The 16643-nt window shown below is 28.7% G+C and overlaps 1 protein-coding gene across 1 annotated transcript; it reads right to left on the bottom strand.

The window, feature by feature from the left end:
* Window positions 1-4159: 4159 nt before the first annotated feature.
* Window positions 4160-10609, bottom strand: LOC142330418 (uncharacterized). The gene is made up of 2 exons (XM_075375657.1): window positions 9865-10609; window positions 4160-6283 (listed from the first exon to the last, which is right to left on the bottom strand). The coding sequence occupies exons 1-2, from the start codon at window positions 10291-10293 to the stop codon at window positions 5510-5512; spliced, it is 1203 nt and encodes a 400-aa protein (XP_075231772.1). The 5' UTR covers window positions 10294-10609; the 3' UTR covers window positions 4160-5509.
* Window positions 10610-16643: the final 6034 nt, after the last annotated feature.

Raw genomic sequence — 16643 nt, 5'->3', positions numbered from 1 at the left:
AGTAATGAGAAAGAAAGCAAAGGCTTGCGATAGCAATTGATATCTAATCCCAATCCTCATACACTGTTCCTAATTAACAAGTATTTTTTTATAAAGTACACTAAAACTGTTATTTTTCAACCATTAAGAAAAATAATTAAATTCTTATATGTATGAGAATTAATTAAATTGATATGCTGTTTATTGTGTTTGGATTAAATTTAAATCAATTAACAAACAAACAAAATATATTTTTTAACAACGATTAATCAGAAATATAGCAACTGTCTAATATTTTAAAATCGCTACTACTGTGACTTTTGTGAAGAATACAGCTTTTAAAATTTGCTCTAGACGTTAACTTTAAGGTTCACTCTAACAAAGCTTACAAGAGGATAAGAATATTGCAACAGTAGAATCCTATGAAGAAAACCAGGAAAGCTTTAAGTGTACGAAAATAACCTAAAACGAATCTCCACAAGAAAGAAAATTTTGTAATAAAACCAGTGAATGAAATTACTTAAATAAATCAAGAAAAACAAAGAAAAGGAAAAAATTAGTAATCTTAGTAAGTCATTGAATTGAGCAATTTTAAAAATATAAAATGCAGCAAGATATAATGTATTCATATAACTTATGAAAAAGCAAACATTAGATAACCATTTCGCTATATGTACCATTAAAACTATTCATGATATTGTCAAGATCATTTTAAAAACGAAATTTCAAATGAACTTTAAAAAGAGCATGTTACAGACACCAACATTAGAACATCACATTTGTAAAATAATTCAGTATAAAAAAATAAATGTATACAGTATTCAAATAATTGTAATATACAACTGTGCTGAAGTGCCATTAAATCTTATTTTTTTAATTCTAATCTCAACAAAAATGTGTTTACAGGGATTCATTGTAACAAAGTAATTTTCTATAATTCTTACAGTATTCCCTTACAAAAAAAATATGCATACATGCACCCAGTGTTAAACAACATCTGACTGCAGTTTCATATCATAGAGGCAAAATGCTTTTTACGGCATACAGTGGCTATTGGCCATTATACGGAGTGATTCAGTAGTAAAGGAGAATAATTCTACAGCCTGGAATAAGATCTCCCAGTGAAATGAAGTCATACAGAATTTTTAAAGTTAGGAAAATTAGTAAACATGATGTGATCTTATATTTTTTCACTCAAATAAACTGAGTGTTTTCAATCAAATAATACTAGTCACATAACTGTATCTGTTGTAGTTTTCATGATATCCAATGTAAAACAGAAAAATGAATGACATATTTTTTAGATTTTAAATACAATAACTTTGTTAAAGGACTAATAAATGTGTAAATTTCATTATTAAAACATGTAGATAATTTAATTAAGAGAAAGTTGTTATAATGAAATCTACAAAAAAAAAATCAACTTCTATTATTAAAAAAAAGCAGAACAAAAGAGAAAAATTTGAACACGTAAAAATAAAAAAACAGCTGTTTTTATACAAAATTTAGACTTTTTTTATTTTAGATTGGCAATACTAACACCAAAAGTTAAGTTTTGTTCTGTTTTATTTTTAATAATAAAAATTGATTTTTTTTTATTCTTTATAGACTTTATCGCATTAATTTTTTTTGTTAAAAATAATAAATAAATGATTATAAAATTTACACACTTATTAGTCATTTAACAAAGTTACTAACTTCAAACTTAAAAATCGTGCTCTTCATCATCAAATCTTTTATATGGAAATTATTGCTAACTTACTGAGAAAATTTCAGTTTTGATACAAGGAATTCACATCGGTGGTCTGAAGAAAACCCACATGCTATAGTTAAATCAAATTTCCACCAACGATTTTCAGTGGACATTTATGTGGCATGTTTAACAACCAGTTATTAAGCCCTTTCATACTAGAACATATCACGGTTGAAATTATGTGGAATTTTTAAACAATAATTTCTTACAGTGCTTGAAAATTTCTCATTGACAAAAAAAGAATTGAAATATATAATCACTTTGATGGAGTATAAACACATTTCACAAATGAAGTAAAACAATTCATAGGTGAAAAGTGGCAGAAAGGCTCCTGGAATAGACGGAATACCTGTAGAATTAATGCACAGTGCAGGTGAGGAAGCGATTGATAGATTATACAAACTGGTGTGTAATATTTATGAAAAAGGGGAATTTCCGTCAGACTTCAAAAAAAGTATTACAGTCATGATACCAAAGAAAGCAGGGGCAGATAAATGTGAAGAATACAGAACAATTAGTTTAACTAGTTATGCATCAAAAATCTTAACTAGAATTCTATACAGAAGAATTGAGAGGAGAGTGGAAGAAGTGTTAGGAGAAGACCAATTTGGTTTCAGGAAAAGTATAGGGACAAGGGAAGCAATTTTAGGCCTCAGATTAATAGTGGAAGGAAGATTAAAGAAAAACAACCCAACATACTTGGCGTTTATAGACCTAGAAATGGCATTCGATAACGTAGACTGGAATAAAATGTTCACCATTTAAAAAAAAATTAGGGTTCAAATACAGAGATAGAAGAACAATTGCTAACATGTACAGGAACCAAACAGCAACAGTAATAATTGCAGAACATAAGAAAGAAGCCGTAATAAGAAAGGGAGTCTGACAAGGATGTTCCCTATCTCCGTTACTTTTTAATCTTTACATCGAACTAGCAGTTAATGATGTTAAAGAACAATTTAGATTCAGAGTAACAGTACAAGGAGAAAAGATAAAGATGCTACGATTTGCTGATGATATAGTAATTCTAGCCAAGAGTAAAAAGGATTTAGAAGAAACAATGAACAGCATAGATGAAGTCCTACGCAAGAACTACCACAAGAAAATAAACAAGAACAAAACAAAAGTAATGAAATGTAGTAGAAATAACAAAGATGGACCACTGAATGTGAAAATAGAAGAAGAAAAGATTATGGAGGTAGAAGAATTTTGTTATTTGGGAAGTAGAATTACTAAAGATGGACGAAGCAGGAGCAATATAAAATGCCGAATAGCACAAGCTAAACGAGCCTTCAGTAAGAAATATAATTTGTTTACATCAAAAATTAATTTAAATGTCAGGAAAAGATTTTTGAAAGTATATGTTTGGAGTGTCGCTTTATATGGAAGTGAAACTTGGACAATCGGAGAATCTGAGAAGAAAAGATTAGAAGCTTTTGAAAAGTGGTGCTATAGGAGAATGTTAAAAATCAGATGGGTGGATAAAGTGACAAATGAAGAGGTATTGCGGAAATAGATGAAGAAAGAAGCATTTGGAAAAATATAGTTAAAAGAAGAGACAGACTTATAGGCCACATACTAAGGCATCCTGGAATAGTCGCTTTAATATTGGAAGGACAGGTAGAAGGAAAAAATTGTGTAGGCAGGCCACGTTTGGAATATGTAAAACAAACTGTTAGGGATGTAGGATGTAGAGGGTATCCTGAAATGAAACGACTAGCACTAGATAAGGAATCTTGGAGAGCTGCATCAAACCAGTCAAATGACTGAAGACAAAAAAAAAAAGGTGAAAAGTTTACAAGTAAATGAATTGAACATAAGGGCCGGAAAATTGGCCATCACGATCACTGGACCTTACTGCCATAGATTACTGCTTATGGGGATGAATGAAAAGCGAGGTATATGAGCAAAAAATAGACAAGTGTGATAAAATGATCTTTTGCATTATCATTGCTGCTGCCCTCAAGGAACAGGAAGATATAATTAGGTTGTGACCAAAAATGTATAAAAATGAGTTGAAAAGTACATTGATATCAATGGTGGAATTTAACTTTAAAAATTTTGCGATTTTTTTTTGCAAAAAATATACTACGTACCAGAACAAAAAAAATTAATAAAACAAAAGAAAATCATTTAAAATAAAACAAGATGCCTGATCGCAGGATTACTTGATGTAGTAAAATAATTGATTTTATCACTCATGCTATTTCAACTAATACAATTTAAATTATGTTAAAATCGGATTTAAACTGAAACTAAAAAATTAATATTCTTTAGCATCTTACATTTTTTCAGAAAAAACAACATAAGCTAAATTTAAGCTTATGGATTCAGATCCCATAAATGAATAAATTTTCTTAATTAAAATAAATTTATCAAAAATAACACATACCAATAATTTTAACCAGACTAATTATAACAATATCATCAAATAATATTTTATTTACAATTGTTACATCACATGCATTCATTATAATTTTGTTTTTATAACTAAAATTACAATTAGTGGATTTGGAAAGTGATTAGTTCCAATATTAATTGGAACACCAGACATAGCTTCCCACAAATAAATAATATAAGCTTTTGACTACTTCCCACATTTCTAATTCTATAAATTTCAAGCTCAATAGTAGGATCAGGTTCAGGAAAGAATGAACACAGTTTACCCACTATTCTCAGCATAACTTGCATATTCAGATCCATCAACTGATTTAACAATTAAATTTTTTCGCTACATAATGCAGGAATTAGATCAATTATAGGAGCAATTAACTTTATTTCAATAACAATTATTATATGACCAAAAGGGAATGACAACAGAAAAATACCATTATTTTGTTGATTAGTATTAATCACTGCAATTTTATTATTAATTTCATTACCAGTACTCACAGGAGAAATCACTATACTACTAAAGACCAATATTTTAATACATCATTTTTTGACCCAACAGGAAAAGCTGATACTATTTTATACCAAACCTATTCTGATTCTTTGAATATCGACAAGTACAAATTCTAATTTTATGGGGGTTTGGTCTAATCTCACATATAATTACAAATGAAAGCAGAAAAATTATAACATTTGGATATCTAGAAATAATTTACACAATAACTACCTACTGCAATTTTAGAATTTATTGTATGAGCCCATCACATATTCACAGTAGAAGTAGATATTAATACACATGCATATTTTACCTCGGCAACCATAATTTACACAGTACCAACAGTATTAAAATCTTCAGAAAAATAACTACAATGAATAAAAAAAACACCTTAAATAATCCGTATAAGATTTGTATTTTTATTCACAGTAGATGGATTAACAGGAATAATTTTGGCAAATTCAACACTTCAGCAAATGTAAATTAAGCTGAAAATCTAGGATTTCAAAAGAAAAACCCCCAATTAGCTAAGACAGACCTTTGTGCTTTAATGTATTTCAGAACACATGTAGTTCTAGAAACACAAAACTTTACACCTTCAAGAAAAGCACAAGATAAGTTTTGAAAGATAAAATAAATCTTTTAATAGTATATAAAATTTCAATTAAAAAAAAACTTAAAGAACGCCTGACTATATCCAAATCTATTTACTTGTAAACAATTTAATTAAAACCCTGAGAAGTAACTTACTACCTCTACAGACACTGAGGCAACTGTTCTATGTTCTGTGATAGAAGATAAACTTTTATCAGTTAGGAAAAAAGTCAAATATTAAAAGAAAATATGAAAGTAAAAACAATTTCTGACTAATGATTAAAAATTCTTTAAGTTTATTCATATGATGCCTGGATATAATCTCGTTCCAAAAAATGTTTAACGATATCAACAAGAACCTGTGTGCCCTTTTCTCCTCCAATACTTGAAAATATACGAGCCTGCTCCTGGGGGTTAAGAGCAATTAATTCTTCTAAGACAACACCTTCATTATCCATCATAAAAGGAAGGAAATAACTGCAAATTATGTAACCATAAGCAGCAAATTTTTTGAAATTTGGTTCAGGTACATTCATATTAGGAACCACAGATTTTACGCCATCTTTGTAAGCATTAAGAAGATCATCCCAATGCTTATTCCTCAATTCTTGAGAAGTGTTCATGTATAGAAAGAATGCAAGTTCTGTGGCAGGAGATGCATACATCGCGATCTGAAAATCGAATAACTTAACACCATCGGGACGTCCATCTTTGCCATAACGGAAGAAAACATTATTTCTACAAAAATCACCATGACAAACAACAGCTTCTGGTTCTTCTGGAGCAGCAAGAGCATTAAGAAATTTTACTGGATCTTCATAATTTCTAAGGAATTCTTTTAAAAGATTTTCAGAGTGATTTGCTTCAATTAAAGGTAACACTCCTCGGCTTCCACATAATTTAAACATATCTTTCCAAGTTCTAATGAAATTGTCATCCCACTTGCTCTGTAATTTACTGACAGTGCTCATGAATAAATTTAAATCACGCTGTTTAGCTGCATAAGAAAGGCCATGAAATTTTCCAATAGCTCTCATCGCCAAAGCACAGTGATCATAGTCAAGGAAAATCTGTTTAACAGAAATATAAATTGTTTAAAATAAATATGACACAAAAGTATTACTATTTGAACTATAATATAATTAAAATTAATACAGAAATATTTATTTATGAAAAATTTTGAGTAGTTGAAATGACAACAGAAATATTTTTAAAATATCATAAAAAGACATGAGACATAAGTGAACAAACGGTTACAATGTGGAAACTACAGCCAATCATTGCAGAGGCAAGAAAATTACCACCTTTAAAAAAATTTGAACAAAATCGTTCCAAAACCAATGTCATATTGCCAATATTACATATTCCTATTGTTCAATAATTTAACAGATACAATGAGTCTTACTCAACAGTTGTGTAGAAGTTTTGGTAAGTAATACGAAAGAAAATAGAAGAATGAGGTAGCAACTGACATCTTATCCTGTTTTGCTATTTCATAGGACGTTCCTTATTGGTGGATTTTTACAAAATACATTACAATTGTTTTTCCTCACTCCAATAACTACCAAATTAGTTTTTTTTATTTAAATAAAGTTTGGTTTCTTATGGATAGCACCGATTCAGACCAAAAAAATAGATAAAGATAAATAACTGATGAATATATGAACAGATACTGAAATCTCTTTATGTAGCACATGCATTCAGATTTAAAGATTAGTGCAGAACAGAGAGAGAGAGTGCGAGAGGGGAGAGAGAGAGAGAGGAAAATATCATTAAACCAGGTTCCATTATAGAAGTCATAAATAATGAACATATATTCACTATGTATAATAACTAAAAATAAAATATCTAACAAACTACAGTGTTAATGAATAAGAGAATAAATTGCGTGGCAAGATAAATGCCCAGATGGCGTATAAAGTATTCATTTGACTGTTTATTGTATTTTGATTACATTTAAATCATGAGAGAAACAAAAAAAAATTTTTATTTTTTTATAACAATTCTTTTTTTATTTTTCCTGTTTAGCCTCTGGTAATTACAGTTCAGATAGTACTTCAGAGGATGAATGAGGATGATATGTATGAGTGTAAATGAAGTGTAGTCTTTTACAGTCTCAGTTTGACCATTCCTGGGATGTTTGGCTAATTGAAACCCAATCACCAAAGTACACCAGCATCCACGATCTAGTACTCAAATCTGTGTAAAAATAACTGACTTTACTAGGACTTGAATGCTGGAACTCTCGACTTCTAAATCAGCTGATTTAGGAAGATGCGTTCATCACTAGACCAACAAGATGGGTTTTTTTAACAATTCTTAATCAGTAACATAGTAACAACTATCTGATATTTTAAAATCAGTTCTATTGTAATTTTTGGTAGTATTCAGTATTTTAAATTTTAGTCCAAACCTAAACTTATCAAGGTTCAATTTGAGAAAGCTTATAAGTACAGAAAATTGATCTACTTTACCAGTTAAAATAGACTAATAAGAAAAAATCTATGAAAGGCTTTAATCATGCAGAAAGATACTTAAACTAAAGAGAATTTCAATTTGATGACAGACTTCTCGAATAAAACCAGTAAAAGTAAAATAGTTATCATTAAACAATATCAAGAAAAATATAGTGAAAGAAAAAAGAATATTATAGACACGGTTTTTTACTTGAATAGTTTTTTTTTATAGTTAATGCATTTCTAAAATGTAAACAATTAAGTACTAGGACATAAAAAGTAATAATTAAAAATCCCAGTACAATTACAATACCAACCATCACAAATAGGTTATGAACTTAGTTTGTAATCATTAACATAAAAAAATATATATGCTAATGCATTCTAAGAGAGCAAATCACAGAAACAAACAATTGGTAAACATAAAATTGCTAATAATTCAGTGTAAAAAAATGTATCTAGTACTTACATAACTGTAATATATAACTACACTGAAATGCCATAAAAATTATATTTTTTAATTATAATTCAACAAAAATGTGTTTACAGGGCTGAATTCATTTTAATAAACTAATTTTCTACAATTCTTAGAGTTTCCCTTAAAAAAAATACCTGCACATGCACAAACCTTATCAGTAAAACAACAGTTCACTTCAGTTTCCTCGCACCTCATGATCAGACATACCTTCACAATCTAACACAACTGACTTATTTACAAACAACTCTTTTAAAAATCAACCCATATAAAATAAAATTTCAAATTTCAGAACTATTCTACACAAAATTCAAAACTTACCAAATTTAAAAAGACTACCAGGATTAAATAGACACAAGAAAATACACAGCTTATAAAAATAGGTACAATAAAACAAACTCCTACAAAAAATCTCATTTCAAAAAAAATAAATAAATAACTATAATTAAATATAATTAATAAATAGTTCAGCTCAGTTAGTACAGCTAGTACAAATTTCTGCTCCCGCCCCCACTGCTATTGCTGCTATAGTATCAGATCTTCCAGTTATACTACAACTGATTCTTAAATACAAATCTCTCTTTTCTCACTTTACTAGCAACCACTTCTGTCTATTTGTGGTCAGTATGCTCATTTGTGTCACCACAAAACATCCACCAATGAAACACTACAAGAGAGAAGATGTAGCACAAATATGCTAGCCAACTAATATTAGAAGTATAAGTACGTAATACTTAGTTGCTTATGAAGTACATACTTGTACTTTATAAATGTTACTTAATCAGGATTGCAACAGAAACTATTGCAAATGGACTACACAGCTAACCAAAGAAAAGCAATTATGAATAAAAATTACATTATCATAAAGATTAAATGTAAACAACCCTGAAAAAATGTTTATACATTTATCCTAAGATTAATGAAACATTAATGATATAGTTCTGATACACACAAAGAGCAAAATTCTAACACTGGAAAGGAAATAAAAATATTAAATGGTCTATTTTTTTAGGGTTTTTTTATAATCAGTATGTTTGCAAGTGCATAAATGGTCAGTAAAAAAAACTCTTTTTTAAATTTAACGATGCAATTATTTCAAAGACTGCAATTAAAGGGTTATTATACCGTCTAATGATTTTTTTCTACTTCAAACTTTTAAATCAATTACAAAAAAAAACCTTGAACATCCTCACACTTAATGGTGAACATTCTATTACTATATTGAGTAATTTTATGTTAACATACAATTCATGCTTTTAAAAGAACATTTTTCTCTCCATATCCAAATCTACATATTAAGTTATTTGTTTTGCTGTTGCTTAAGCTATGAGTAGTGGGCAATTTGTATTCTAAAAAATTATTACTATTACATGTAGGCTCTTAATTGCATTATTATAATTACTTTTTAAACACTATGGTTATGGTTAAATAAAAAATATATATATATATTCTTTTTTTATTTACACTCACACATATATAACGGTGTATTAGTAAGTGCGTGAAATTTGCGTATATAAAGCAATTATCAGCAAATAATTTACAGTACAAAATTAAATACTAACTTTCAAACCTGACCTTATGTTAACATTGTATATATAAAAAAATTTATTAACACACTTTTTAATTTTTAAAATAAATAAATAGAATTCATAAATGATATTTAAATTCTAAGTACTAATGATATTTAATAAGGTATATGTTTATAAATAATATACATAACCTTTTCAGAACTAAGTTTATAATCCTGATCACTTAGATCCTCCAGAACAATAAAATCCTTGTCCAAACCAGCAGTTGGTTCGGCAATTCCAAAATAATACTTGCAGCATAATTCTTTTATAATCTCATTTTTATCCAGAATAGGAAAAATCTTTGAATATATGAGTATTTCATTTTGAAATACCTCTTTCGGTTTATGTATATCCCAAACCAACGGATTGTTTGTTTGCAATTTAATCACCACTTTAAAATTTCGAATACCACTTTCAGATTTCGCTATTAGTTCCAAAAATTCAACAGATGAAGCAAACTGATCCTCCCCCGAACGATTCACATCCCTTTGATAATCTATTTCACACCCTATACCAAAACAACCCGACTCAACTAGTTTAGGGAGTATCCAATCAGTCAGCTGTGAAATTCGTGACATTTTCGAAAATAATGAACAAAGTTTAAAATGCAGTTTGGCACAACTACTTAGAAATCTTTTTAATACACCAATAGGTGTGGCTCTTTAGCGATAACCATTACCTTTTAATTAGGTAACTTATCTTACATCACTTTTTTCGGTACCTTTCGTAATAGTAGATTGCTACAATTTTCACAGAAATTAAAGATTAGTTTCTTCGGTTAGCTTTTTTAGAAGGGTATTAAAAACTATATAAGGGTATAAAAATAGGTTAAAACTTTAAGGGTATTAAAACATTAAAAGGGGTATTCTTGTAATCTGCCGGGTTGGCCTAGTGGTGAGCTCATCGCGAATCAGCTGATTTCGAAGTCGAAATTTTTATAGTTCTAATTCTAGTAAAGGCAGTTAATATTTATATAGATTTGAATACTAGATAGTGTATACCGGTGTTCTTTGGTGTTTGTTCAATTAACCACAAATTTCAGTAATGGTTGACCTGAGACTATACAAGACTACACTTCATTTACATTCATAAATATCTTCCTCATTCATCCTCTTTAGTAATACCTGACGGTGGTTTCGCAGGCTAAAACAGAAAAAGGGGTATTCTAATAAGGGGAAACATTAATAAATGTACATGAGTTTATCCATACCTACCTAAGGTCTGTCTCTTTACATAGGGCATTTCACCTTAAGAGTATACAATGCATTGAGATACCCCTAATTAATAGTGTTAACACTTTGGGGTTCATCTGATATAGGAGTACCCTTACTAACATAATGCTAGATGGATTGTTATTCATGAGTGTAATTACTAGTTCACAGAATTAAGCTTTGAAAAAAATTAAATTAGGGTTAAAAGAAATATACATTTTTCTGCTTTCTTTAGTTTTTTGTTGCTTATGTTTTAATTTTTCACTGCAATCACAATATAACTTGGAGAATTAATTATACATTTATTTTTATTAAAATGAGGTCTTCATATTATTCTTTTATGCTAAAATGCAAAATCAAGTGAGTGTTTCTCTAGGTTATATTTTTAGTTACTTCTATTAAAATATTTCTGGAATATTTGAAATTAATGTTTTCTATGCTTACACTATAATCTACATTATCTCTTTTTAAGTATTTCTTTATAACTATCATTTTAGATGTGACAAAAATAAATGAAATATATTTTGTAGCAGTTTTTCAGAAATTGGTGTCTATTAACAGAGATTATTATTTTTTGCTTTACTGAGAAGACTTCTTGGAAAAACCAGTACTAAATTTATTTATCATAGATTCAACCCATCTGCCTTGATAATACTGTTCTATTTGTAAAATAACATAATGGAATATTTATCCTTGCTTGTTACACTAAAGCCTACATTTTTGTAGTTCATTAGAGTTTCTCTATTAAAAGATCACTATTTTTGGCATTTTTTGTTTCAAAGAGAATCTTGAATCACCTGCATGCTGCTTATTCCTCAAGATTAAATTTGCTATCAATATGAATGGTCACATGAATATTTTTTTGATTTTAAGTCTACTGGATATTTTCTCTTTGAGGTTAGCATCACATAATTGTGCAAAAACATGAGTTAGTATTTAACCCCTAGCCTTCTTTATCAAATACTTTCACAAAATTCTTCATTAGTCCTAGTTTTATATATGAAGGTGGAAAAGTAACTCAGTGAGGTATTCTTAAAATTTTATTGTTTGAAGTAGAATTATGTATTTATGGCTTGTCTTTACCTAAGTAATGTTGCACGACTATCCCTTAAACTCAACAAACAATAGTACTTTGTAAAGCTTCCTGTAGACCAAGCAGATCAATCACCATAGATTCACCTAAGCATTTATTACATTAATAGCTGTCAATATAAGTGACTTGTATATATGTTAACTTCATTCCAGCAGTATGAGCTACCATACAGGGGAGAGCTCAAATTATGTAATAACAGTTAGTTTTTAAATACCAATCAACAGCATATTTACATTTGATGTCAAATATCAGCTCATTAACATCATAGCAGGAACAAATTAATTCATCCCAAGTAAAGTATTTCATTAAATTTTATTTTCTATTTGTGAACAATAAAACTTTGGTATGTTTGTCTAATAAATTCCTCTCCATGAAAAAGTGGAATTGTAAATTTCACTCCTAGTCAGATGGAAAAACAACCTGGAAGTTCAGTTTCTTGTTCAGATAAATATAAATTGTGAACTAATTCACTGAATTCTACTTTGTGATGAGGTGCAGTCGAGTAATCAACTAGAGCTTGAAGCCATAATACTCTCGATCCCTAATACCATATGACTTGAATAGTGTACAAATAAGAAATAGCTATTATAAAGTACATTCTGTATTCATTTAGTTAATCTTTTCAACATTAAATTTGATAAAACTTACAATAAACTGTTCATCACACCTCAATTTGAAACAAACATCTTAATTCAGTGAATCTTTGAAAATTTTATTATACAATTGTGCAAATCAGGAATTCCCTAAATGGAAACTGTTGCTCCGTGGGAGGCTAAAAAGTTTAAGGGTCACTGGACGAAAAGATGTTGGATGGTGTATTAGAAGAGAACAGTTTAAAACTTGATTATTTTTTACTTACTCAATACTTAATTATAATAAAAATCAAATAATAATTATTATTAAATCAACAACAATTTATAAACAAACTGGTCTAACAAAAGAACAGTTTTTCAAACAACAAATTTCCATAATTCAGTCATGTGTGAAAGACATTAAACGAATAAATAATTATCTATACATTTCTAGTTATTAAGAAAAATAAAATGCAAACAATTATTTTTTTCATATGTAATTTTATATTTCTTCTAAAATGAAAACTTTTTAAATTATCTTTCTTAGCTTCAATTTAAAATTGGGTACTTAAATTAACAAAAAGGATCATCCACTTAAAAAACTTTACAATTATTGTTCAGTAACTGTGTTATGTGCCTCTGCTACTGATTTATAATTCTATATAGTCAATGTAATTTGTCTATTTCTTTATGCAAGTCATATAAATCATGTACTATTAAGATATAAATTTTCAAATATTAGTGGCTTGGAAGAGATTTTAAGCATTTATCCATCTCATAAAACAATAATAAATATAAAGCAGATGACTAAACCCAGTATAACTGCAGCATATGCCTTACGATTCAACATAAAAACTTAAATTCCAGAATCATCAAAGAAATGCATAAGTTTTTCAAATTTTATGAAGTATACTTTACTCCGCTCAGTAAACATTAAACATGTTCTTTCATAACAGAAAGGAATATATTAATTTCCTGCTGTATACTATCTTACCTGCTGAATAGATTGGTAAAAAATTATGTTTATTCGACCCCTGCGCTCCGCACTCATATCCTGGAATAAAAAACTACACAAATTTTTCAAATTATAAATCTAAGCTGTCTTACATTATACAAAGGATACATTTCCTCTTCCAAGTTATCTGATTAATGATGTTAATTATACAATCAGCCCCGGTGATAAACACGAGTGAATAAACATACAACTACTAAGTACATCTTCATTTTGGCGGGATTGGCTTGTTGATGTGCAGTTGAATTTTTCGTTCAATGAGGACAAATTTAAATCGCTTTACTTCTTATCTTTCATCTTAATTGTGGATACTTGTATTGCTGAAAATGACTATGACATTTTTGGGAATAACTTGTGACTAATTTTGTCTCCTAGAGCAGTTACAATGATATTACAGGTGACATCACAAAATATAAAGCTTACTGGTGAGTCAAAGGAATATTCCAGCTGACTTTCTACTATCTGTTTAGTGGAATATATGGTTCCATCATATTTTACTTAGTTATTGAAGATGAGAAAAATGAAACGGTAGTAAATAAATGTATGTAGAATAATTTTATTAGTAAAGTTTAATTAAATTTCAAAATGAACAGTTTAATAAAACATATTGCACTCCATAATTTAATTAGAATTACACATACTTGTTACTTTATAATAGATAAATCTTAGAATAATATGATATATTTACAGTTGTTTCATCAAGAAGCCTTTTTCCAATTGTTTTAATTCTATATCATGCCAATTCATAGATGGATCATAATAAGTTTAATTAACTCAAATTATCATTGGGCTTTAGAAAAATAAAACTTAATACATGTTACAAAAATAGAAATTAATAGAGTTATGATATCTACAACAGTCGAATTTTATCATCCAAATTGCTAAGTTCTGAATTTTCTTCTCTGAAGTGTGTTCCAATAATTTTACTCTTGCTGTCATCTCCCAAAGAAATGAAACAAACTCTGTTTTATTATTAATTTTGTATTTTAGTCTAATGTATGCATCTCCATTACTTTTTCGTAATAATGTTGTCAATGCGATTCATCTATTTCAGCATATCTGTTTTATATTGTTAATATCAAAAGTGATATTCCAATTGTCAAGATAATCTTACTTAGACTACTCAGTTCCAATGAGGTTGAAGTCTGGATGATATTGTGGTAGTCGTAACACTTCACTTCCACTTTTCTTTGTAAGTTCATCAAATTAATGAAATTAATATTTTCCTTTCTTTTCCTTAACAGGTTGACAACACAGCATTTTATCATCATTTCGTTTACTGTGCTGAGATTGTTTTCATGAATTAATTTACTTTTTTCTGTCATCAACTAATAACAACTTATTTTTGTACTAACCATCCATGTGCTTTTTTTTAAGGCACGAGATTGATCAGTCCTGCTAGAGTTCAAATATTAAAATCATACACTAAATTTGTTCTACACCCTGGTAAGCCGATATTCCAGTATTACTTTTTTCTAAGCAATTAAATTTAGGCATGTTACTATTATTAGTTTTTTTAATATCAAAAAATGAATTTAAGCTAAAATATTAATGACGTAAAGTGAGAAAGCATTGAAACAGTTAAAGAATAGGATCATCAGGTTAAGCTAAAATTTGTATAAAAAATTACTGCACTAATAAATTTTCTTTATTTGAAACAAACATGCATGCAATATTTTAAAATAGAGACAAAATAATAAAATATAAAAAAACAGAATTCATAGAAATTCAAAGAGTTAAACAAAAAAATTATTATTTATTAAAACCTCGTAATTTTTATAAGTTTTATTTTTCAATAATTTATTGATGCATTGTAGTTAATTACCACATCTGGTTTTACCACTCACTTGGACTCTTCACTGTTGAACTTCTGATGTTCTACCACCATGCCAAGTAACATTACCAAATCTTGCTGGTTTTTCCACTTCAAGACTAAAACTTTGATAATATTCATCTGAGCGTAAATTTTCCCCTTTTATAATTTTTTTGTAACTACCTCTTTTGGGTTTGCCTCCCTATTATAGCAAAGGGTGTCAACAATATAGCATAAATCTATAGAAGAAGTTTTCTTCTGTAGATAATAGACAATATCTATTATCAATGTAAAGGCATCGCCCAAAATACAAGTATGGTTGAATAAGCTTTAAGACCGCGTTTGTTGAAACATTACCTTCAGATTGCTTTTCTTTGCCTGCATAAATTTTATAAAAGTCCTTTGAGTACAATTTAAAAACATTAATGTCATATTTATGTTTCCTGTTTTTATTATATTGTTGAAAAACTAATCTGCTAAGAAATGGAATGACAAATTCATCGCTGCATATATCTTTCTCAGGAACTACCAACTTTGAAAGCTTTTGTCCATTACATCTACAAAATCCTGTATTTTATTTAATCTAAAACCTTAAGCAGTTTCATTATTGCAGTAGCAGAACATAAACAGTTTTTAAAACCTGTCTCAGGTCACTGATGATGCTTTTGGACTTTTGTCCTGAAATGCTCATATTTCCTACAGCAATGCCTAACTGATGGCATTTGAACAATTCCCATGTAAATAAATACTCCAAAGAATATTCTCATTTTGCAGTAACAGTATTGACCCAGTTATGTAAAAGAATTCTTTGAAAAAGTTAAGCACACGTTTGAGGCTCGTAGAAATTACATTTGCTCAACCAAAAATAATAATACATTATCAGCAGCAAATAAACTGTAAAAATCATATGACTGCCATCTTTTAAACAGTCAAATAAGTCAGGGTTAACAACCACTATTTCATTGTCAGGATTAAAATTAATATTTTTAATTTATCAATATTTACATTATCCCATATTTACTACTACAGTATTATAACGCTAACTACTACAGTATTATTTACATTTGCATCAATATTGTTCTGCACAACTTGTGGAATATGATGAACAGAAACTCATTATTCAAGTAGACCACTCTCTGAATTGTCACTATTCATGAGGATTAAACTCTGAGTGTCTGTCAGATTCATAAATAAATTCTACATCATATTTTGATTTTTTGGATAAAT

The sequence above is a fragment of the Lycorma delicatula genome, chromosome 1 (genome assembly GCF_047948215.1).
Source record: "Lycorma delicatula isolate Av1 chromosome 1, ASM4794821v1, whole genome shotgun sequence".
Taxonomy (NCBI): domain Eukaryota; kingdom Metazoa; phylum Arthropoda; class Insecta; order Hemiptera; family Fulgoridae; genus Lycorma; species Lycorma delicatula.
Note: the sequence above shows the minus strand (reverse complement) of the source record. Positions and strands in the feature narration are given on the sequence as shown.

Bases quoted from the DNA above. Each gene is read 5' to 3' on its own strand.
- LOC142330418 (XM_075375657.1), bottom strand. From the start codon at position 10,293: ATGTCACGAATTTCACAGCTGACTGATTGGATACTCCCTAAACTAGTT. The intron at 6,284-9,864 runs GTTATGTATATT...TCTGTTAAACAG, and splicing joins ATAAACTTAGTTCTGAAAAG to ATTTTCCTTGACTATGATCA.